The sequence below is a fragment of the Entamoeba dispar genome, genomic scaffold, assembly GCF_000209125.1.
Source record: "Entamoeba dispar SAW760 scf_1105229463655 genomic scaffold, whole genome shotgun sequence".
Lineage (NCBI taxonomy): Eukaryota > Evosea > Mastigamoebida > Endamoebidae > Entamoeba > Entamoeba dispar.
This window is the reverse complement of record NW_001855801.1, coordinates 334-18,741: the sequence shown is the minus strand read 5'-3', so window position 1 is coordinate 18,741 and position 18,408 is coordinate 334. Positions and strand designations below refer to the sequence as shown.

Genomic DNA, 18,408 nt, shown 5'->3' with positions numbered 1-18,408 from the left:
TATTCATGAAGTTTGGGCAAATAAATTAAAAGCATCTATTGATCAAGTTGAAGGAATTGTTTATTTTGAAGGTCACCATGAAATTGATGAATGGGAAGGAAAAATTGAAAAGTTACTTTCAACTATTTCTGAAACTGCTGATGAAATTATTGATAAACATCCTGAACTCAAATAATTAATTTTTTTTTAAGATTATTTTAAACTTAGTTTTATAACTTTTTAATAAATTGGTTTGTTCATGAGAGTTATAACAATTGTAATTTTAATTTTTAGTTTTATTATCACCCTGTTTTTATTACAGGTACTTATCTATACTCCCAAAGTTTCCTTAGACGTAAGTCCATCAAACATTATTCCTCAAATTAACAAACCTTATAAAGACAATGACGTAAATGAAAATATAGAACCTATTAAATTAACTGATGAAGAAATTTTATTAAGACCAAAAATTTATCCTATCCCCAAACCCTCTATTCAAAGAAAATTTAAAATTGGAGTTGTGCCTATTCCTGGTTCTAAATTACCAGAGTTGCCAACTCATAGTAATATCCAATTTATTCCACTTCCACTTTCTGCTCGTTCAGAAACAAAGTATTGGCCAAATATGGGATATTACATTTCTCTTTTTGGGTTTGAGTATAGAACCGAAACTAAAGAGCAATATCCTTTTAACCAATACCAAGAAGATGTTACATTTGTTCAAGACTACTACACATTTTCTAAAACACTTCGTAAAAATGTGGATTTAATTTTTATTGCACCAATTGGAATAAAATTAGATTCAGCTTTTGCAAATAATTTGTATGAATTTATTAATAGTGCTATTGAAGAAACACCTAATTTCTGTATTCTTCAAACATACATGTCAAAAGCAGAAAGAGAACAAAATCAAATTCATGGGTCTACATATAAATTAAAAGTTAATTGGCCAAAATATTCATATAAGCAACTTGGGGGATTAATTACAACCCCAGAAATTTTCTCAAGAATGCCTCACTTTTTATTCTCTACACATTATTTGAATCGATTCGATATTATTCTCCAACACTATTGTGAAGTGGTAGATGATCCAATCATTGTTTCTCCATACAATCTTTTTAGTATTCCAAATGGTGCTTTTAATTGATTTTCATATTAAAATCAAAAACAATGTTATTAAAAAAATAAATTATTTTTGTAAGTAACCAAAAGTCACAACTCACATTTCCTTTTGTCCAAATCTTGGATGTGGAACAAGAGCTTCATCTGTTCTTTCCCAATTGTTTCTATGTTCTAAATACCATTCAACAGTTTTCTTAAGTCCTTCTTCAAATGACGTAGTAGCTCTCCATCCTAATTTCTCTAATTTACTAACATCAAGGGAATATCTTTGATCATTAAAACATCTATTCTTAACATGATATATTCTTGAATCTTGTTCTTCTTTTGGTACTTGGAAAATATCAAGAAGGGTATGTGCAACTTCATTGTTAGAAATCTCCCTTGTAGTTCCAATGTTATATATTTGTCCAATAATTCCTTTTCTTAAGATTAAATCAAAGGCATTAACAACATCTTGGACATAAATGAAACTTCTTTTTTCTTCACCACAACCATGAAGTGGACAATTTTGTCCTCTATCAAGAAGGGTAATAAATTTAGGAATTAATTTCTCTGGAAATTGATGAGGTCCAAATACGTTATTTCCTCTTGTAATGATTAATGGAAGTCCAAACGATTGATAAAATGCACGAGCAATAAATTCAGCACCAGCTTTTGTTGCTGAGTATGGATTAGTTGGGTTTAATAAAGAGTTTTCAGTTGCAGCATTTCCAATAACTTGACCATAAACTTCATCAGTAGATACATGGATAAATCTTTTAATATGATTAGCTTTAGCAATTTCTAATAAAACGTGTGTACCATAAATATTATTATGAGTAAATTGGAATGAATTTCCAAATGAATTATCTACATGAGTTTGAGCTGCAAAATGAAGAACAGTATCAACATGTTCCATTTCAAAAATCTTTTGCATAGTATGATGGTCAGTAATATCAGCGATATAAAATTTATAATTTGGGGCATCTTGGATTTCTTCAAGATTCTTTAAGGAAGAACAATAATCTAATTTATCTACATTAATAATTGTACATTGTGGATATTCATTGACAAAATGAATAACTACATGAGATGCAATAAATCCAGCACCACCAGTAATTAAGATAACTTTTGGTTGATATTCCATAACTTGCTTTGATATTTTATTTGATCAGTACTATCTTTTATATATCACTTTACCTTTCCGTTTTTATTAAAAAAGTAATCTGGAGATTATAATGTTCAAATAAGATTGAGATTTTGATTAGAATTATAAATTTTGATTAATGAATTTTAAGATTGTTTTTAAAAATTGAATTATTCCATGTTAACTTGTGTTCTTTTCTTCTTTTTTATAATGAAATAAAGAACAAATACAGTGAAGCCTTGAACTCCTAATGTGATAAACCAGAACAAAAATGAAGTAGGATTTCTTGTAACCAAATTAAGTTCATTAAAAGCATCTAATTTGATTAATTCTTTAATAGAGTCTTGTGTTTTAGTGACATTAATTTTATTAACCTTATTAAGGACATCTTGTATATTGATAGGTTCTTCTCTAAAACAATTAATATCGAGTGAAGGTGTGTATTATTTTAATTAAATAAAAAAGGGATGAGAAGATGATCTAAAACTACTATAAAAAACAAACACATTACCACATTTAGGAATTAATGTATCTCTCACATAATGTTTTAAATTATTAACTGTTTGAGCATAATCAACTGACTGTTTTGAAGCATCTAATAAAGGGATATATAACCCTTTGATACCATCATAAATTTCATATAAAACTTCGTTGTGAGATTTTCCTTTAATTTCATCAATAGTATATTTCTTTGTTATTAATTGGTGTTTAGGTTGTTTAGTAAGTTTATTAACAATATTTATTTCCTTTACCAAACCATTAAATCCTTTTCCAATTAATGAAATAAAAATTTTCTTAGGAATTTTGATAAAATTTTCACTAGAACATTTAACTTGATCACCATCAAGATATAGATCAGTCTATTACTATAAGTAATTTAAAGTAATAAGTAAAAGAACTTAATTAAACAAACAGAAATTGTATTTAATTCACCATTATAAACAATATAAATCCCAGTATTTCTTGGTGCAGTTTTTAAACTTTTACAAGTTAAAGTATGGACTTGATTATATCTATCATCTTTATTATTAAAAATAGTTAAAAGTACTTGATCTTTTCCTTTATCATTAGTTTTTAAACTAATTTCTAATCCATTTTTACCTGTTTTTAAATCATTATTACGAACAGACTCTTCTGAAAATACAATTCCAATTTCTCCAACTCTTCTTTGAATTTGAAGTGGAATAAATAATTCAATAAATTCATTTGTTAAACTCTAAACTGTTAGTTTTATTGTTTAAATAAATTAATATATTTATTTAATAACAAAAATAAAAAAATATTTGTGTTATTAATTTAAAAAAACAAACAAATTTAGAACGAATATTCTCATCTTTTCCTTGGAATAAATATCCTGCTGGAGTTTTTTCAATATTTGATAAGGTGTATTGTGAGTCATCATCTATCAACGACAAATAATTATCTCTTCTTTCAACAATTTTTTGATATTTATTTCCCCAATTATTATGAATAGAAAGACCAAGTATTTTTGGCAAAGCCATTGATTTATAGAACAAAACAATGACCAACAACGTTAACATTAAATATTCTTTTTTTTTAGTTTTTTTTTAATATTTTTTAGTTTTATTAAGAAATACATAAAAACTTAAATTATTTATTTTTTAATTTAATTCTTAATTAAAACTTTAATTTGGAGAGTTGTCCTTTTACTGAGCTATATGCTTTCTTTCGAGGGTCATTTCTTGGGAGACTATTTGTATCAAATTTATTAATTAATGTTGTTAATTCTGTTTTATCAGATAATTTATTATAAAGTTTATTTCTTGTTTCTTCAACTAAGAACTCTTCAGGATGAGGGGAGTTAAAGAATGTTGCTACTTGTTTACACCAAACAAAAGTATAGACTTGACTTTTAAATGTAGGATTAGACAAACAAAAGTTTTCAATTGCAATAATATCACATTGGAATTGTTTAATAAAATTACAATTGAATTTTTGACAATTAGATATAAGGTTAGTTAATGATTCATTTAGTTTTTGTAACATTTGAGTTTGAATCTCTGAGACAACTACTGGAGATAAAATAGATAATTGTGAAAACTGGTTTTTAGTAAAGTTAATAATAGAATCTATAAATTCATGTGATTTTTCTGATGAAACTGTTGACATTGTATCACACGTTTTCATAAAATCTTGTATCGTATGTAAATATTTTTCACAAATCCATTCTTTTACTCCTTTATAAATTGATTCAGTCTTTTGTTTAATATTAAACTCTTTTGCAATTTTGGTTAAATCACTAAATCGTTTACCAAAATGATCAGAAATTAATGAACAAATTAATGGAGTTGTTTTTTCAAACCCTTCTAAATCAACCATAATTTGATATGTCATTTGTAGTGTTGCTTTATTATTTGATTTTAAAAATTCAGGATAAATTTTTAAGAGTTCATAAAGATACTCTTGTACTGAAGCACATATTGGTTCTAATGCTATATCTAATTCCATTTCATATCTTTCAAGTTCCTCAATGAATGGTACTACCTTTTCTAAACAAAGATAGAAAGCTCTTGAATATATTGTTGGTAATGTAATACTTTTCATATTTGGATTTGAGGTAGTTTCAATAAGAGTCATAAACTGTTTTTGTAATTCTGTAGTAGGGGCAGTAGCTTGGAATAATTCTGGTTTAATTTCATCCTTTAATTTTTCGTAATATTGTTCACCAATTTTGATTGCATATTTAGCAAAAATACTTTGTAATGCACCAACTAAAGGAGAAGCATCATAATCATAAACTTTAACAGCTTTAATAAAATATGTCATTTGATCTTTAGTTTTAAGGAATACATCTAATCCTTGTTTAAGATTGAGATAACCAGAAGAGAATACTTTGAGTTTTTGAGCAGCATCTCCCCAAATTTTTTGTAAATCTTCAGATTTAACAATGTTTTCAGTTGTTTGTTGAACTTGATGTTCAATCACGAAAAATCCTAACATTTTACTTAACATTTGTTGAAGTGATTGATTTGGACAAGTTTGAATTGCTGTATATCGTTGTTCTTGTAAATCTTTATATTGGTTAATAAAATCTTGTTCAGTATGAAAAGACATATGAATAAAATAGGCTTCATATAACCAAACAAAATTAATTTCAGATTTTTCAAAAGCATCATAGTCTTCTTCTTTAGAATTAGTATTATTAACAATAAAGTCTTTGTTATGATTAAGTATTGAAATACCAATTTTTTCATTATCTTCATTAACAGCTTCACACCATCTATCAAATAATTTTATAGCCTTATTTTTAATACTACTTTTGATAGTTTCAAGTCTCAAATTAATTAATTGAATAATTTTATATTCATTTTGTTCAAATATTTGTAATTTTCTTAAACGATCATAAACAATAAAGGCTTTTGAGATATGACCATTACTGATATCGTCTTCAATTCCTTTAACTGTTTCTAATATAGTTTTTAATTTTTCAACAAATCCTAACGTTTTCATAATGTTAACAGTAGAAACTCTATTATTACTTAATAACTTAATTTTACTAAATAAAATATCACTTGACTCTTTTGCTTGTGAACTTGTTTTTTCTAATCGTTCTTGTGTTTTAATCATTTTCTCTTTAACAGTTCCTAATTGTTCAGTACATCCAATAAATTTTTGGAATTGATCATTGCAAATGGTTTGAATTTCTGTTTCTCTTTTGTCAACATATTCTTGAAGAACGGCCTCAAGATCATTTTCTTTTCCATTTTCAATTACTTCTTTTAAAACTGTTTCATACTTCTCACTATGAGAGATTGAATATAACACATCAGAAAATTGTTCTCTCTTTTCTTTTGTCAAACTTGGTTGATTTTTTGCTCCGTTCATTCTATTTTGATTTTTGAGATGATTGACCTATTTTTATTCTTTTTTCTTCTTTTTTTAAGTTCTTCACTGGTTGTAACTTCTTATATTTTTTAACAAAACTGTTTTAGTATTGCTACTCATTTTTTGTTGTATTATTTTTTTTTGTTATATATACATTTTTATATTTTAATTATTATAATAAATTTAAAATAGAACTAATAATTAGTCAATGAATGATGACTATTACAAAATACTCGGTGTGTCTCCTTCTTCTTCATTGCAACAAATCAAAAGAAGATATCATTTATTAGCAAAACAATACCATCCAGATAGAAATCCAAATTCAACTGAATTTAATGCTATTGCAGAGGCCTATTCAGTATTAGAAGACCCACATAAAAGGATATTATATAATTTATATGGAAAAAATGCAGTAAATGTAGCTGAATACATTAATATTCCAATAACACAAAAACCATTATCAAAACAAAATAGAATGATTATGTTATTTATATCATTAATTCTTATTCTTTTAGAGCATATATTACAATTACCATTAATAATTATATCATCTACAATTTGTCATATTTATTTAACAAAACAAATCCCATGGAAAACAATTGTAGTAGTTTTAATAATATCATCAATATATTCTTTGTTACAATATTTTTATCAATTTGAAACTGGAATAGTTGATCACATATTTATTTATTCTGAATTAGTGTTAATAATAAATGATGGTCATACTCTTTCATGGGATTATTCTTTTATTGTATGGATATTCCTTTGTTTTCTTTCATATATACATCCTATTCATAGCCCTTTATGTATTGGCTCTTTTAACATAGCAATAGGTGCAATTTTAACAACTTCATGTTTTATGAGAGTATGTGCATCCGATGATACTAACTCTCATTTTTTTAGAAATGCAACACATATTATGTACGCTGTTCCAGATCTTCAATACGGATTATTAGTTTTATTTGCTTTTTGGTTTTTCCATGGAATAGTTGATTCATTAATTGGTTCATCTTTAGAATATGTTTGTTATTTATTTCATTATCTTTTACATAATAAAATTAAAATAACTCATGTGAATAGGTTACAATTTCCATTCAATTCTTTCCTTTAAACTCTCAACCAATTTCATATATAATTGTTTTTGTAACTTTTATATTGTCATTAGTCGTTTATAAATTCCTTCCACCAATATTAGTTTATTTCTTTTCTAGTGCAGTTGTTCATTTTTTAATTGCTTCACTCTGTATTAGAGTTGCTGGTCCTTCTATAAAGAATGCTCTTATTCATAAAACACCAAAAAAAATTAGATTTGGTGGTCCTTATATCATTCGTGATTGTACTGATATTGGCCCTCCTCAAATGACTTTTGCTGATCTTTGTAAAGATGTCTCAGTTCGTCAACCAATCGAATGGGAAATTGAAAAAAGTGATTCTCGTTGGAAGGTATTAGTAGGAATATCAATTTTTACATATTTAATGGAGTTATTATTTTGTTCTATTAACACCAATATGCATTTCTTTCGTTCAGTAACAATTGGTTATGGATTAAGTGTTGCAATGTTTGGCTTTGGAGAAATATTGGAAATGCATCACAAATTATAATTTATTATTAAAATCAAAAAAAACATTGCAATCAATTGAAACCAAAAGAGAGAATTGATAAGACTTAATTCCAAACTACACAATTTGCAAATTCATTTTGTCTTGGATATCTCACAGCACACATACAATTGTTTTTACAATTTCCTTTGCAAGTAAATCCTGGTGTATCTGCTCTAAAATGAAGATGATATTTATTAAATAATTGAAGGTCCTTATCCATTCTTGCTGCAAGAATTTCAAATTCTTTAGGACTTAATTCTTTTAATCCATACTCTGATGATGATCCATAATTGAATTTCCATTTATTAAATCCATCACTTGGTTGTTTAATAGTTGTTTTAGGCTTTAATTTATCTTTTTTTGGTCTTAATTGGAAATGATAATTTTTAAATTCTTTCATATATCCTAGTCCATTTCCGACATCATATTTTCTTATTGAAGGTGATGTCCCTAACCATGTATCTACAGATGGTCCAATAAATGCCATAACCTTCTTGTTTCCTTTACTTAAAATTCTGAAAGTGTCTGTATGTAAATGTCCACATAATACTCCAAGAATAACATCGTTATATTCTGCTAATGAATCAACTAATCTGTCATTATATTGTGGATATAATTGGTCTGAATAATTAAATCTTTCAGCTACTCCAGGACATATATGCATACTAACAATAGCTCTTTGTCCTGTCTTTCTGTATCCATCCATTACTGTTTTAAACCATTCAAATTGTCCTAAAGGATCTGTAGAGTCCATTGTTTGTTTATTATAATTATAATATAAGACAGTGTTAAGAACTACAGCATTTAATGGAACTTTAATACCTAAATGTGCAGGAAATGGCATAGTATAATATCCTCCATGTCTAAATGATTCAATAGCATTCTGTGATAAGAAAGGTGCAAATTGATCAGCAGCAAATTGAAATATCCATTGAGAATTAATAGCCATTTGATTAGCAGGATAAACATCATGATTTCCTAACATAGGAATAATGAAAAAACCTTCAAATTTTTTTAATAAAGCAGTGGCATTAACGATTGATTGTTTTACATAATCTAAATTATATTTAGGGATTGCACGTGAAACAATATCACCATTATAAACCATAACTTTGCCATTTATATCAGTATTTCTTTTGATAAATTTAACCAATGAATTTAATAATGCCATGTTTGCATCACATGAATAATCTCCATATTTACCTGCATTCCCTTTTCCTTCTCTACACAATTTTAATGGATCACTCCCAACAGTATACATAGGGTCTAAATGAATGTCAGTGAGTTGCCACATTTCAAATGCATTAGTAAAGACAATAAATAATAGTATTTGAAATACCATTCGATAATATGATTTTTCAGAATTTCAAGTTTTTCTTTTTTTTCATTCATTTTTTTAATTTTTAAAAAAAAATTTCTTCTTTTTCAAAGAATAAAAGCTTAAAAATATTCTTCTTTGATTAGACTTAAATCAATTAGTGGTGATGATCTCTATCCTCTCTTCTGTTTGAACTTCTATCATCTCGTCTTGGTGAACGGTCATCATACCTATCTCCTCTATCATCTCTTCTACTTGAACTATATCCATGTCTGTCTCTATCATCTCTTCTGCTAGATTCTTCATATCTATCTCTATCATCTCTTCTACTTGAACTATATCCATGTCTGTCTCTATCATCCCTTCTACTTGATTCATAATCATACCTATCATCTCTTCTACTCGAACTATATCCATGTCTATCTCTATCGTCACGTCGACTTGACTCATATTCATGTCTATCTCTATCATCCCTACGGTCATAATAGTCTCGTCTATCACGATCATCTCTTCTGTCATAATAATCTCTTCTATCTCTATCATCTCTACGGTCATAGTCATGTCTATCACGATCATCTCTTCTTCTGTCTTCTCTACGTTCAGCTCCTCTACCACGTCCATTTCCTCCACCGAAGCCTCTTCCTCCTCTTTGGAAACCACCATTTCCTCCTCTACTTGATTTTCTAGTACCTTCAACATATCCACAATCATTTAACATTTTACAGAACTTATTAGCTTGATACAAAGGTGTTGGGAAACAAACAGAGTTAGCACCGTTGAAATATAAATGAGCAAGTTCATAAGTAAGATTATAAAGAGAGAGTTGTGAAAGATTTTCAATAGTATTTTCTAACACGAAATACATTGATGGTTTAACTAATCCCTTTCTTGGAACATGAGAAACTAAATAGAATTGGAACAAATCTGTTTTAGTAACTCCTTGAGTAATAACAGTTCCAGGTAATGGATTGATAAAATTATTTCCATCTTTTGAGAAGAATTTCATATCATGTTTATTATTCACAGTAATATAAATAAATTGAATAGTTTGGTCATACTCAGCAATAGCCTTTTTAACTTCAACTAATTCTCCTTGTTGAATATTTTTCAAATCACCAGTATTGGCAGATCCTCTATAAATAATAACTTTCTTTGGATGACTTCCATTATATTCAGTATATGATTCAAGAGCTTTCTTCATAAATTCTCCAATATGAATACCAGCAGTATGAAGTCCTTTCTTTTCAACAACTGAACTCTTCTTATAAACTGTAAAACTTTTATCAACTGAACTAACAATAGCAACAATTTCTCTATCTTTACCAGCTGAAATAACGTCAATACCAACTGTCATACCATCAGAAAAACCTGAATCGATTTCAGTTTTCCATGGAATTCCTCCCATCTTAGATTGCATTTGTAATGTTATCATTTGAATAATTGGTGTAAGTGATTGTCTTCTTAAAGTATTTGGTTTAATGCATTGTGTTGGAACATTTTCATCGACACAGAATTTCTTAATTTGTTCATAAATACTATCAGTAACAGAAACAGCTAATACCATAGAACTATTCTTTAAATCTGGTTTATATTGATCAATATTTGTTCCACTTAAATTAATAACATTAGGTTGTCTGTATGAAATTTTCATACGATCATAGAAATTACTAAGTTGATGTTCAAATGAATTAAATTCACTCATACATTGACTTGGTACAATAGCAGTCCATCTATCTAAAGGTTTTAAATCATAAAAAACAAAGTTTTTTATATCAGTTCTCCAATCTCGATTACTTGGTACATCAATATTTCTATTCTTTGAAATAATTTGTGGATTATGTAATACATAAGATGAGAAACATGCTGGTTCTCTTTCCACATTAATTTTCCATTGTTTAAGGTCTGGAATATTTTGTATATTACCATCAACAATACTTTTAAGTGAATCCATTTTCTTTTGAGGATCAGCACTAAATAAATCAGCTAATTTTCTCATAAATTGATTATCAGCTCTCATATCATCTGACATACCAGTAAGTCTCATAAGTTCTGGAACAAAATAACATGGCTGTTTTTCGACTTCTTTTCCTTCTGAATCTTTTTCTATTTTCTTTTGTACAAGTAATGGTTGATCCATATCTCTAATTTCAATTTGATAACGTTGTTTATAATATTCAGCAATAGAAACAGAACTTCCATCTTTACGAGTGAAACTAAAGCTTGGATTTTTTCCAAAATCAATATCATCAATTTTTTCTAATCTTTTAGTTTGACTATTATAAAGAACCATTGGCTGGAATTCTTTTTTAATTGTGTCTTGATCTTTTGAACGAATTGAATCTAAATAGGTTTGCGTTCTCAAACACCTAAAAGATTTATCAATAACAAGATATGGGTCTGTATCAAATATTTGTGTAGTAGATGAAAATCCTTGAAGAACAGCAAGTCTAGCCCCTCTATCTGAGGTAAATTCTTCTGGTTTACTTACGTCAAAGAAACTCTTTTTCCAAGATACCATTTTCTTATTTCCATCAATAATAATTGATTTTAATAACATATTAGCTTTTTGAATATCAAGGTCATTTGATCCAGTAGCTGGTACAAGTTCAACTTCAAAAACTTGTTGATTTCTTGCTTTAATTTGGAAGTTTCGTTTATCTTCTGGAACTTCTTCTGGAACTGAAACCATTCTACCATCAGTAATAACTCTACGTTGGAAATGGGCATAGAGAAGTGCTCTTTTTAATGAGGTATTTTCAGTTTCTGGCTCAAAACGAGCTTCATAATTAGTTAAATTCATGGAAGAGAAATTAACTTTAAAAGCATTACAATAGATATCTTTTTTTTGGCAATCTGGTTCTTCAATTGGTTTTTTTGGAAGGGAGGCATAAAAATCTTTGTCAATTCTCTCACGCACAGGTTTATCAATTGTTTGGTCATTTGAGAAGTAATCGTGAATTGATGGTTGCATTATATAGGGTTTTATAGATAAGTTCCTTTTATATAATTGGCTAAATTAGATCTCATTATTTCTTGTCTTTTTATTTTTCTTCTTTTCTATAGTTTTTCTTTAAAATATTACTCTAAAAACAGATTTTTCTGGAAATTTTTAAAGTATTGTCTGAAACAATCAGTCTTGTTTCTTGAGTTTTAGTGTCTCAATAAATTTGAAATAAACATAAGTTTTGTTTGTTGTGGTGTTATGAATTATATAATTTCTCTTTTCCTTTTTTTTTCAAAATTATGTTATTGCTTTCTAGTTGTTGATAAACTATTAGCATGCTCTAATTGAATAGTTACTGCTCTAAACATTACAGATATTGTAAACTGTTGAATTATCAAATATAGATTCTATCAATAATCAAAATGATTTGCAACCAAACCCTACTTTTGTATAATTTCTTTTTTGTCACAAGAAAGTAGGAAATTTTAAGACAATAAGAAGTTGTAAAATTTAGATAAATGGATACTAATTGTTTGTTCTATAGAATAAAAGTTTTAAGTTCTGCTTAACAAAAACAAAAAAAAAAGATTAAATAATGTGATTAGGAGATTATACTTATTCAACTAAAAACAACATAAACAAACAATTCAGATTAACATTAAAAGAATTGTAGAAAGACCAATGACGATACTTAAACATCCACTCCTTGTATTATGGACCGAATTTTTAACACACTTTGCGGCTTGATTACATGAATATCCGAATGCACAAACTCCACAAAATGGAGCACACCCTTTTGTATAATTCTTTGGTACTTGGTCTGACAAAGGCTTTAAATTTGATTCGGTTGGATCACATTCATCTCCAATCTCACACTCAAATGAATTATTACAAACTGTATAATTCAAAGCATTTCTATTGGTCCAATAATTTTCTACAATAGTCATTTTTGTTCCAACTATAGTTTTAAACCTAAGGATATAGAAGTTAGCTATTAACATAAATTAACTCTTTCTTAGTAATGATAATAAATGAAAATAAACAAACAAAAGCCATGGCATTTTGATAATATTAAATTGATTCGAAACTCTAATCTGTATCTATTTGTTGGTTGTTTAGTTATACTATATTTAAATGCTAAACTACCACAAGAGAATGATTCTAGATTATTTAAATCATATCCATGTGAAGAATAAATTTTTGGATAAGTTAAATTGATAGGATTATCACTCTCAGTAATTAAAGTAACGTAGTGATAATGTTCACTAATTCTAATAGGCACTGGATATTTAATTGAATAACCAACGGTGTCGTTCTCAAAAATAAACGATGGGTCATCCTTTTTTAATGGAATATGAGGTAATGGGTCACCCGTTGGTTGATATCCAATTTCCCATGAGAAGAAATCATCATCAGCAATATCTTCAGAAACATCTCCCATACTTCCATCTTTAAGAATTATATTTGTTTGAGGATTAAAAGAGCACAAAGAAGTTGATTCATTATAAGTTATTGGAAATGGAGTAGAAGAGATAAATATAATGTTAGGTATAAATTTAATATTAATAAAAATTGAAGTACCAATAAAGTTGAATAATTTTATTTGATATACTTTATCAGTATCAATTTGACCATTTTTAGTTGGAGTTGATAAAGTAAATTTTGTTGTTGTAGTATCAGCGTAATAATATGACTGCTTAAAAAGTAAACTTTCAACAATCACATTAGTATTAAATAAAACTAATTCAGTTATGTTATTATCAACTTTTGTTAATACAGCAGCTGGATATGTTTTATACAAACAGTCAACAAATTTAATTGATGCAGGTAAAACATCAGTAGCAGTTTCTTTATAAAAACCAGATAACATCATAAATAAAGCAGGGTCAACAACAATAGTTTTATCTGTATATTTGATATATTTATTTATAGGGTTAGTTATTTCAAATGAACCAGAAATAATACAATGAGTTGTTTTAAGACTTACACTATGAAGTTCTAAACATTGACCACAACGTGGAATTTTTTTATTGTGAAAAAGTTCAAAAAACATTTTAGTAGAAACATAACATTTAGTATGTGAAGAATTACCCATAACATTCATTTCTTGATTAGGAACATCTTGATAACAGTCATGAACTATTTTCATGTCAGGAGATAACAAACCAAGTCCATTCTTATCCTGTACATTTTTTAAATTTTCAATATGATAATTTGGCTATGTTATTAATTTCTTTTCATAAATTTTATTTCTTCATTTTTAAACTTTAAAAGTATATATTTTGCAATAGAAAAAAAACAAACAAAACAAGGAGAGTTTGATAAAACTTTTGCTTTTGATAATGTTGCAATTACTAAAAGAATAAATACATATTTCATGAAAAATAAAACAATAAGAATAACAGATTATTGAGTTCATCTATTCAATAATATGAAGTTCAAATAAAAATAAATGTAAAACAATAAAAAATATCTGTATTACAAAAAAAATGTGAAATATTTTTCATATACTTTTTTTATTATCTTAGTTCGTTAAATAAAGTACTCTTATATCATTGAATTAAATAACAAAAAAAAAATCAAAATTATTGTGTTTTGCAATCTTCTGCAGTTGGTGGGTTTTGTAATTTAGCGGCATCATAATGCTTTTTGTTAGGCTTTTCCTCTTCTTCACTTTCGTCATCAGAAGCAACAGAGAGTGCTTCTTCTTCTTTAGAATTAGATTGAAGTACATCACTAGTACCTAACAATTTCTTTTTTGCAGATTCAAGTTCTTCAGAACCAAACTCTTCACCTTCTGGTAAAACATCATTTTGATTTGACTCAACAGTTCCATCAAATTTTCCATCAAACTCAAAGTTTCCGTTGAAGAACTTAATTTTTCCATCAAACTTTCCAATCATTTTAAAATTAGATAACTCAGGGAAATCTCTACCACAACAACCATCATCACAGGCATCTTGTTCATCGCTTTCATCTTGTAATCTTTTTTTTCCATTATTTTCAAGACAACGTTTCATGATAAAGGGTTTTAAAGAGATTTTTTTGAGATTTTTTATTTTTTAAGAATTTATCTTTTCATTTCTTTTTCTCTTTTTGATCTTAGAAATATTAGAAGTGATAATTGTTATACATGTTATCAAATAGGACAAAGATTAAAACAAGAAAAGCTGACGAGTTTTATCAACTTCATGACTTTATGTCTACTAGCCAACCAAAACATATTGATAATAGACCATGGCATATTAATGTTGAATATCGTACTCAAAAATGGAATGAATTAGTTTCGTTTTTAGAACAACTTAATTATGAGGATTATTGTTTAACAAAAACACAAACAGAAAATTATAAGGTAACTCTAAGAGATTTAAAAAGAATAAAAGAAGAATTACCAACAAGTAGGGAATACATTATTATGGTTGAATTATTAGCTCGGAGAATTATTCCTAACTTTGTTGTTCATGAGGGAAGAGAAGAACAAACGTTATCATTATTATTTTCTATGTTAGGTCATAATTTTAATGCTAATCAATTATCACATGTCTCAGCTCCACATTGTTGGTCATTTATGTTAGGGTCATTAACCTGGCTAAAAGATGCAGGGGATGTTGTTTGTGAAGGAATTGATGCAATGAAACAAGATTTATTAGATGAAGATGAACTTGTGGAAGAAATGATTGCAATGGAATGTGAACAATGTGCACTTCAGAGTTGTCTAAATCACCAAACAGAATTAATAAAATCAAAAAAATTAGAAGAAATGGTGAATACACGAATGAGTGAATTAGAAACATTAAAAGATGATTTAACATTAAAATTATCAAGAATTAATGAAGAAATAAAAGAGATGAGTTATGTTCCATATGCCGTAGAAAATTTAAAGTTGCAATGTGAAGAAATTATAAAACAAAGGAAAATTTTTGAAGAAGAAAGAATTAGTCAAATAAATGAAAGAGAATTAAAAAAAGGAATTTTACAACAAAGAGAAAGTGAAGAAAAAAGTTTAAAAAATGAATTACAAAGTATTCTTGAAGAAAAAAAACAACTAGACAGTAAAGTTGGAGAAGGAAAAGACCTTGAAATGCTTGAAATTCAAAATAAAGAACAAAAGAAAGAAGCAAATAGACTAAATGAACGTCTTAAAGAAGAAACGATTGCTGTAAAAAAAGAAGAACAAGAACTTAATACAGTTATTGAAGAAGTTAAAGAATTAATTAGAAAGACTGAAAAAGAAGTACCAATTGATAAAAATAATTTAATGGACAAAGTAACACTTGAAAATATACAAAATAGTTTAGAAGTTCTTCAAAAAAATATTGCTCAATGTAAAACAATTCAAAGAGCAAATGAAGAAAAAATTAGAAACTTAAATACAACAACGGAACAAATAAAAAAAGAGATTGATGAATTAAAACAAGTTGAAAAAGAAATAGAAGAAGAAATTAATACTACTGAAAGGAAATGGAAGATAATTATTACTAAAAGAAATAAAATTGAAGAAGAGATTAAGAGTACTGAAGAAAAATATGCTTCTATTGATCGTACTGAATATGAAAAAGAATTTAAAGAAGCAACTAAATTAGGAGATCAATTAGCCCTTCTTAATAAAGAAATAGAAGAGCTTAATCATCAACGAATTCAAAAAGAACAACGACTAAATTTTATTAAAGAAAAAACCCTTGAAAAGAATAATCGTTTAATAGAAGTGTATAAAAATTATATTCAAGAATATCAAAATAAAATTCAGATTGTAGATGAAAAAATGAAAGACGCTAAAGTAAGTGTATTTAATGCTTTTAAAGAGGTTGGAATTCAACAGTCATCATACCTTCCAAAAAATTAATTGATTGAGTTTTTTTATTTAAGTATTTTAATTTATTTTTTTTAATGTATTTCAAATAATTAACAATGTATTAATTGATTTGATTTTAATTTTTTGATACAAAAATCAGATGAAAAATTCATTTATCTTATTTTATAAAATTAGTATGAAACTTTTATTATTTTATTTTGTTATAGATATCGAAAAATATACAAATACAAATTAAGATATGATTCTGTATTGTTAAATGGAAACTTGGTGAGTTTGAGCATATAGATAAACAAATAAGAAAGTCACTGGTCCATCTCTAACTATACAGTAGAAACATCCATAAAAGTAGATTATATTTAAAATATAAATATCAAATACAGAAATATTAGAAATGATAGAATCAGTAAAAGAGAATCCAAATTGAATAATTAAAAGAATGAAAAGAGTATTTTATAAGAAGATTAATTTCAATGAATTAATATAATATAAATAAATGAAATAAAACATGATATAAACAAAATATTTGAATTTGTAATAAATAATTTAAATAATATTTAAATGAATGGAAAGAAATGTAGTGAATATATAATAAATATAAATTGTATATTTAATAATAAGAAATTATCAGTAACCACATGGAGGTCATTAAATATAAAAAGAAATGCATTCCTCCAAGTAGTAAAGATGCAAGAAGGAGTAACTATGACAGGAAATATTAAATCTAAAATACATCTTATTGATATATTAAAATATTACAAATATTGTTATATCACAATTCCATCTATTAGCCACATTTTGTTATGATGTCCTGTAATGAAGAATAATCAAATATCAAAACATAATTATGTATGGAATAAAATATATAAACATATATTAATTACCCATTTTAATGAATTTGATGAAATTTGATTTTAATACACATCATAAATGTATTAATATAATGATGGTTATAACTTACAATAATGATTTATTAGTTAATGACAATTCTTTTAATGTTAGAAGACCAGATATATATTATCAAAACATCAAAGATAAAAAATGATATATTATTGATGTTGATATATGTCAAGATAGAAACATCGAATTAAATTATATTTACAAAATAAATAAATACAAAGAATTACAAGAGAAGTTAATACAAAGTAGAGAACTAATTTATGTAGAAATAATACCTGTAATATTAACAATAAATTAATACATAAAGAAACAGTAAGAAGATTAAAAACACTAAAATTACAAATTGACTTCAACAAAATACTACGAACAAATATTATTAAAGACATGAAATACTTAATGTTTAATATTCAACACTGACAGTACATTAGAAGAAGAAACTTCTAATTCTCATATGTTAGAAGTGAACTCTATTGTAGAAATAGAACATATTGAAATCACTGAAATAATCACTTCTCAATAATCATAAAATCAAATTGTGGAAATATCTATTGTTTGACATTTTTTATTTATTGATTCCTTCATTTCTTTCATTCTATTCTACTCTTTTTATCTTTTATTCACTTTCATTACAACTAACAAAATAATTGATATTTTTTTATTTTACCAGTTTCATATATATTTGAAGGTTGTACAACAGATATACCACGAAATTAAAATGAGTCAAATCTTTGAATCAACAGTTATTGCCTGATTATGATATT

At 26.7% G+C, this 18,408-nt stretch overlaps 10 protein-coding genes across 10 annotated transcripts, besides 16 other annotated features; 3 read left to right on the top strand and 7 right to left on the bottom strand.

The window, feature by feature from the left end:
* Positions 1 to 169: 169 nt before the first annotated feature.
* Positions 170 to 229: a sequence feature (AT_rich).
* A 9-nt stretch (positions 230 to 238) lies between these two features.
* EDI_106650 (uncharacterized protein) lies at positions 239 to 1,126 on the top strand (the record flags this gene model as incomplete). The annotated part of the gene is made up of 1 exon (XM_001741194.1): positions 239 to 1,126. The coding sequence occupies one exon, from the start codon at positions 239 to 241 to the stop codon at positions 1,124 to 1,126; it is 888 nt and encodes a 295-aa protein (XP_001741246.1).
* Positions 1,117 to 1,176: a sequence feature (AT_rich).
* Positions 1,177 to 1,198: 22 nt separating this feature from the next.
* EDI_106640 (DTDP-glucose 4,6-dehydratase, putative) lies at positions 1,199 to 2,227 on the bottom strand (the record flags this gene model as incomplete). The annotated part of the gene is made up of 1 exon (XM_001741193.1): positions 1,199 to 2,227. The coding sequence occupies one exon, from the start codon at positions 2,225 to 2,227 to the stop codon at positions 1,199 to 1,201; it is 1,029 nt and encodes a 342-aa protein (XP_001741245.1).
* A 170-nt stretch (positions 2,228 to 2,397) lies between these two features.
* EDI_106630 (uncharacterized protein) lies at positions 2,398 to 3,768 on the bottom strand (the record flags this gene model as incomplete). The annotated part of the gene is made up of 4 exons (XM_001741192.1): positions 2,398 to 2,638; positions 2,732 to 3,087; positions 3,141 to 3,443; positions 3,538 to 3,768. The coding sequence occupies 4 exons, from the start codon at positions 3,766 to 3,768 to the stop codon at positions 2,398 to 2,400; spliced, it is 1,131 nt and encodes a 376-aa protein (XP_001741244.1).
* Positions 2,669 to 2,691: a sequence feature (AT_rich).
* Positions 3,456 to 3,532: a sequence feature (AT_rich).
* Positions 3,767 to 3,880: a sequence feature (AT_rich).
* On the bottom strand, positions 3,866 to 6,073 carry EDI_106620 (uncharacterized protein; the record flags this gene model as incomplete). Its single annotated transcript, XM_001741191.1, has 1 exon — positions 3,866 to 6,073. The coding sequence occupies one exon, from the start codon at positions 6,071 to 6,073 to the stop codon at positions 3,866 to 3,868; it is 2,208 nt and encodes a 735-aa protein (XP_001741243.1).
* Positions 5,526 to 5,553: a sequence feature (AT_rich).
* A 129-nt stretch (positions 6,074 to 6,202) lies between the features above and the next one.
* Positions 6,203 to 6,264: a sequence feature (AT_rich).
* Positions 6,265 to 6,281: 17 nt separating this feature from the next.
* EDI_106610 (chaperone protein DNAj, putative) lies at positions 6,282 to 7,675 on the top strand (the record flags this gene model as incomplete). The annotated part of the gene is made up of 2 exons (XM_001741190.1): positions 6,282 to 7,094; positions 7,154 to 7,675. The coding sequence occupies 2 exons, from the start codon at positions 6,282 to 6,284 to the stop codon at positions 7,673 to 7,675; spliced, it is 1,335 nt and encodes a 444-aa protein (XP_001741242.1).
* Positions 7,667 to 7,698: a sequence feature (AT_rich).
* A 41-nt stretch (positions 7,699 to 7,739) lies between these two features.
* Positions 7,740 to 9,017, bottom strand: EDI_106600 (sphingomyelin phosphodiesterase, putative; the record flags this gene model as incomplete). The annotated part of the gene is made up of 1 exon (XM_001741189.1): positions 7,740 to 9,017. One exon carries the CDS (start codon positions 9,015 to 9,017, stop codon positions 7,740 to 7,742), a length of 1,278 nt encoding a protein of 425 aa, XP_001741241.1.
* Positions 8,436 to 8,456: a sequence feature (AT_rich).
* Positions 9,018 to 9,065: 48 nt separating the features above from the next.
* Positions 9,066 to 9,092: a sequence feature (AT_rich).
* A 58-nt stretch (positions 9,093 to 9,150) lies between these two features.
* EDI_106590 (uncharacterized protein) lies at positions 9,151 to 11,964 on the bottom strand (the record flags this gene model as incomplete). The annotated part of the gene is made up of 1 exon (XM_001741188.1): positions 9,151 to 11,964. The coding sequence occupies one exon, from the start codon at positions 11,962 to 11,964 to the stop codon at positions 9,151 to 9,153; it is 2,814 nt and encodes a 937-aa protein (XP_001741240.1).
* Positions 11,965 to 12,584: 620 nt separating this feature from the next.
* Positions 12,585 to 14,316, bottom strand: EDI_106580 (uncharacterized protein; the record flags this gene model as incomplete). The annotated part of the gene is made up of 3 exons (XM_001741187.1): positions 12,585 to 12,928; positions 12,985 to 14,155; positions 14,242 to 14,316. The coding sequence occupies 3 exons, from the start codon at positions 14,314 to 14,316 to the stop codon at positions 12,585 to 12,587; spliced, it is 1,590 nt and encodes a 529-aa protein (XP_001741239.1).
* Positions 13,487 to 13,511: a sequence feature (AT_rich).
* Positions 14,317 to 14,522: 206 nt separating the features above from the next.
* Positions 14,523 to 14,957, bottom strand: EDI_106570 (uncharacterized protein; the record flags this gene model as incomplete). Its single annotated transcript, XM_001741186.1, has 1 exon — positions 14,523 to 14,957. The coding sequence occupies one exon, from the start codon at positions 14,955 to 14,957 to the stop codon at positions 14,523 to 14,525; it is 435 nt and encodes a 144-aa protein (XP_001741238.1).
* Positions 14,958 to 15,070: 113 nt separating this feature from the next.
* Positions 15,071 to 16,780, top strand: EDI_106560 (uncharacterized protein; the record flags this gene model as incomplete). Its single annotated transcript, XM_001741185.1, has 1 exon — positions 15,071 to 16,780. The coding sequence occupies one exon, from the start codon at positions 15,071 to 15,073 to the stop codon at positions 16,778 to 16,780; it is 1,710 nt and encodes a 569-aa protein (XP_001741237.1).
* Positions 16,266 to 16,385: a microsatellite.
* A 9-nt stretch (positions 16,781 to 16,789) lies between the features above and the next one.
* Positions 16,790 to 16,949: a sequence feature (AT_rich).
* A 28-nt stretch (positions 16,950 to 16,977) lies between these two features.
* Positions 16,978 to 17,114: a repeat region.
* Positions 17,098 to 18,210: a repeat region.
* Positions 18,211 to 18,324: 114 nt separating this feature from the next.
* Positions 18,325 to 18,408: part of a repeat region that runs on past the window's edge.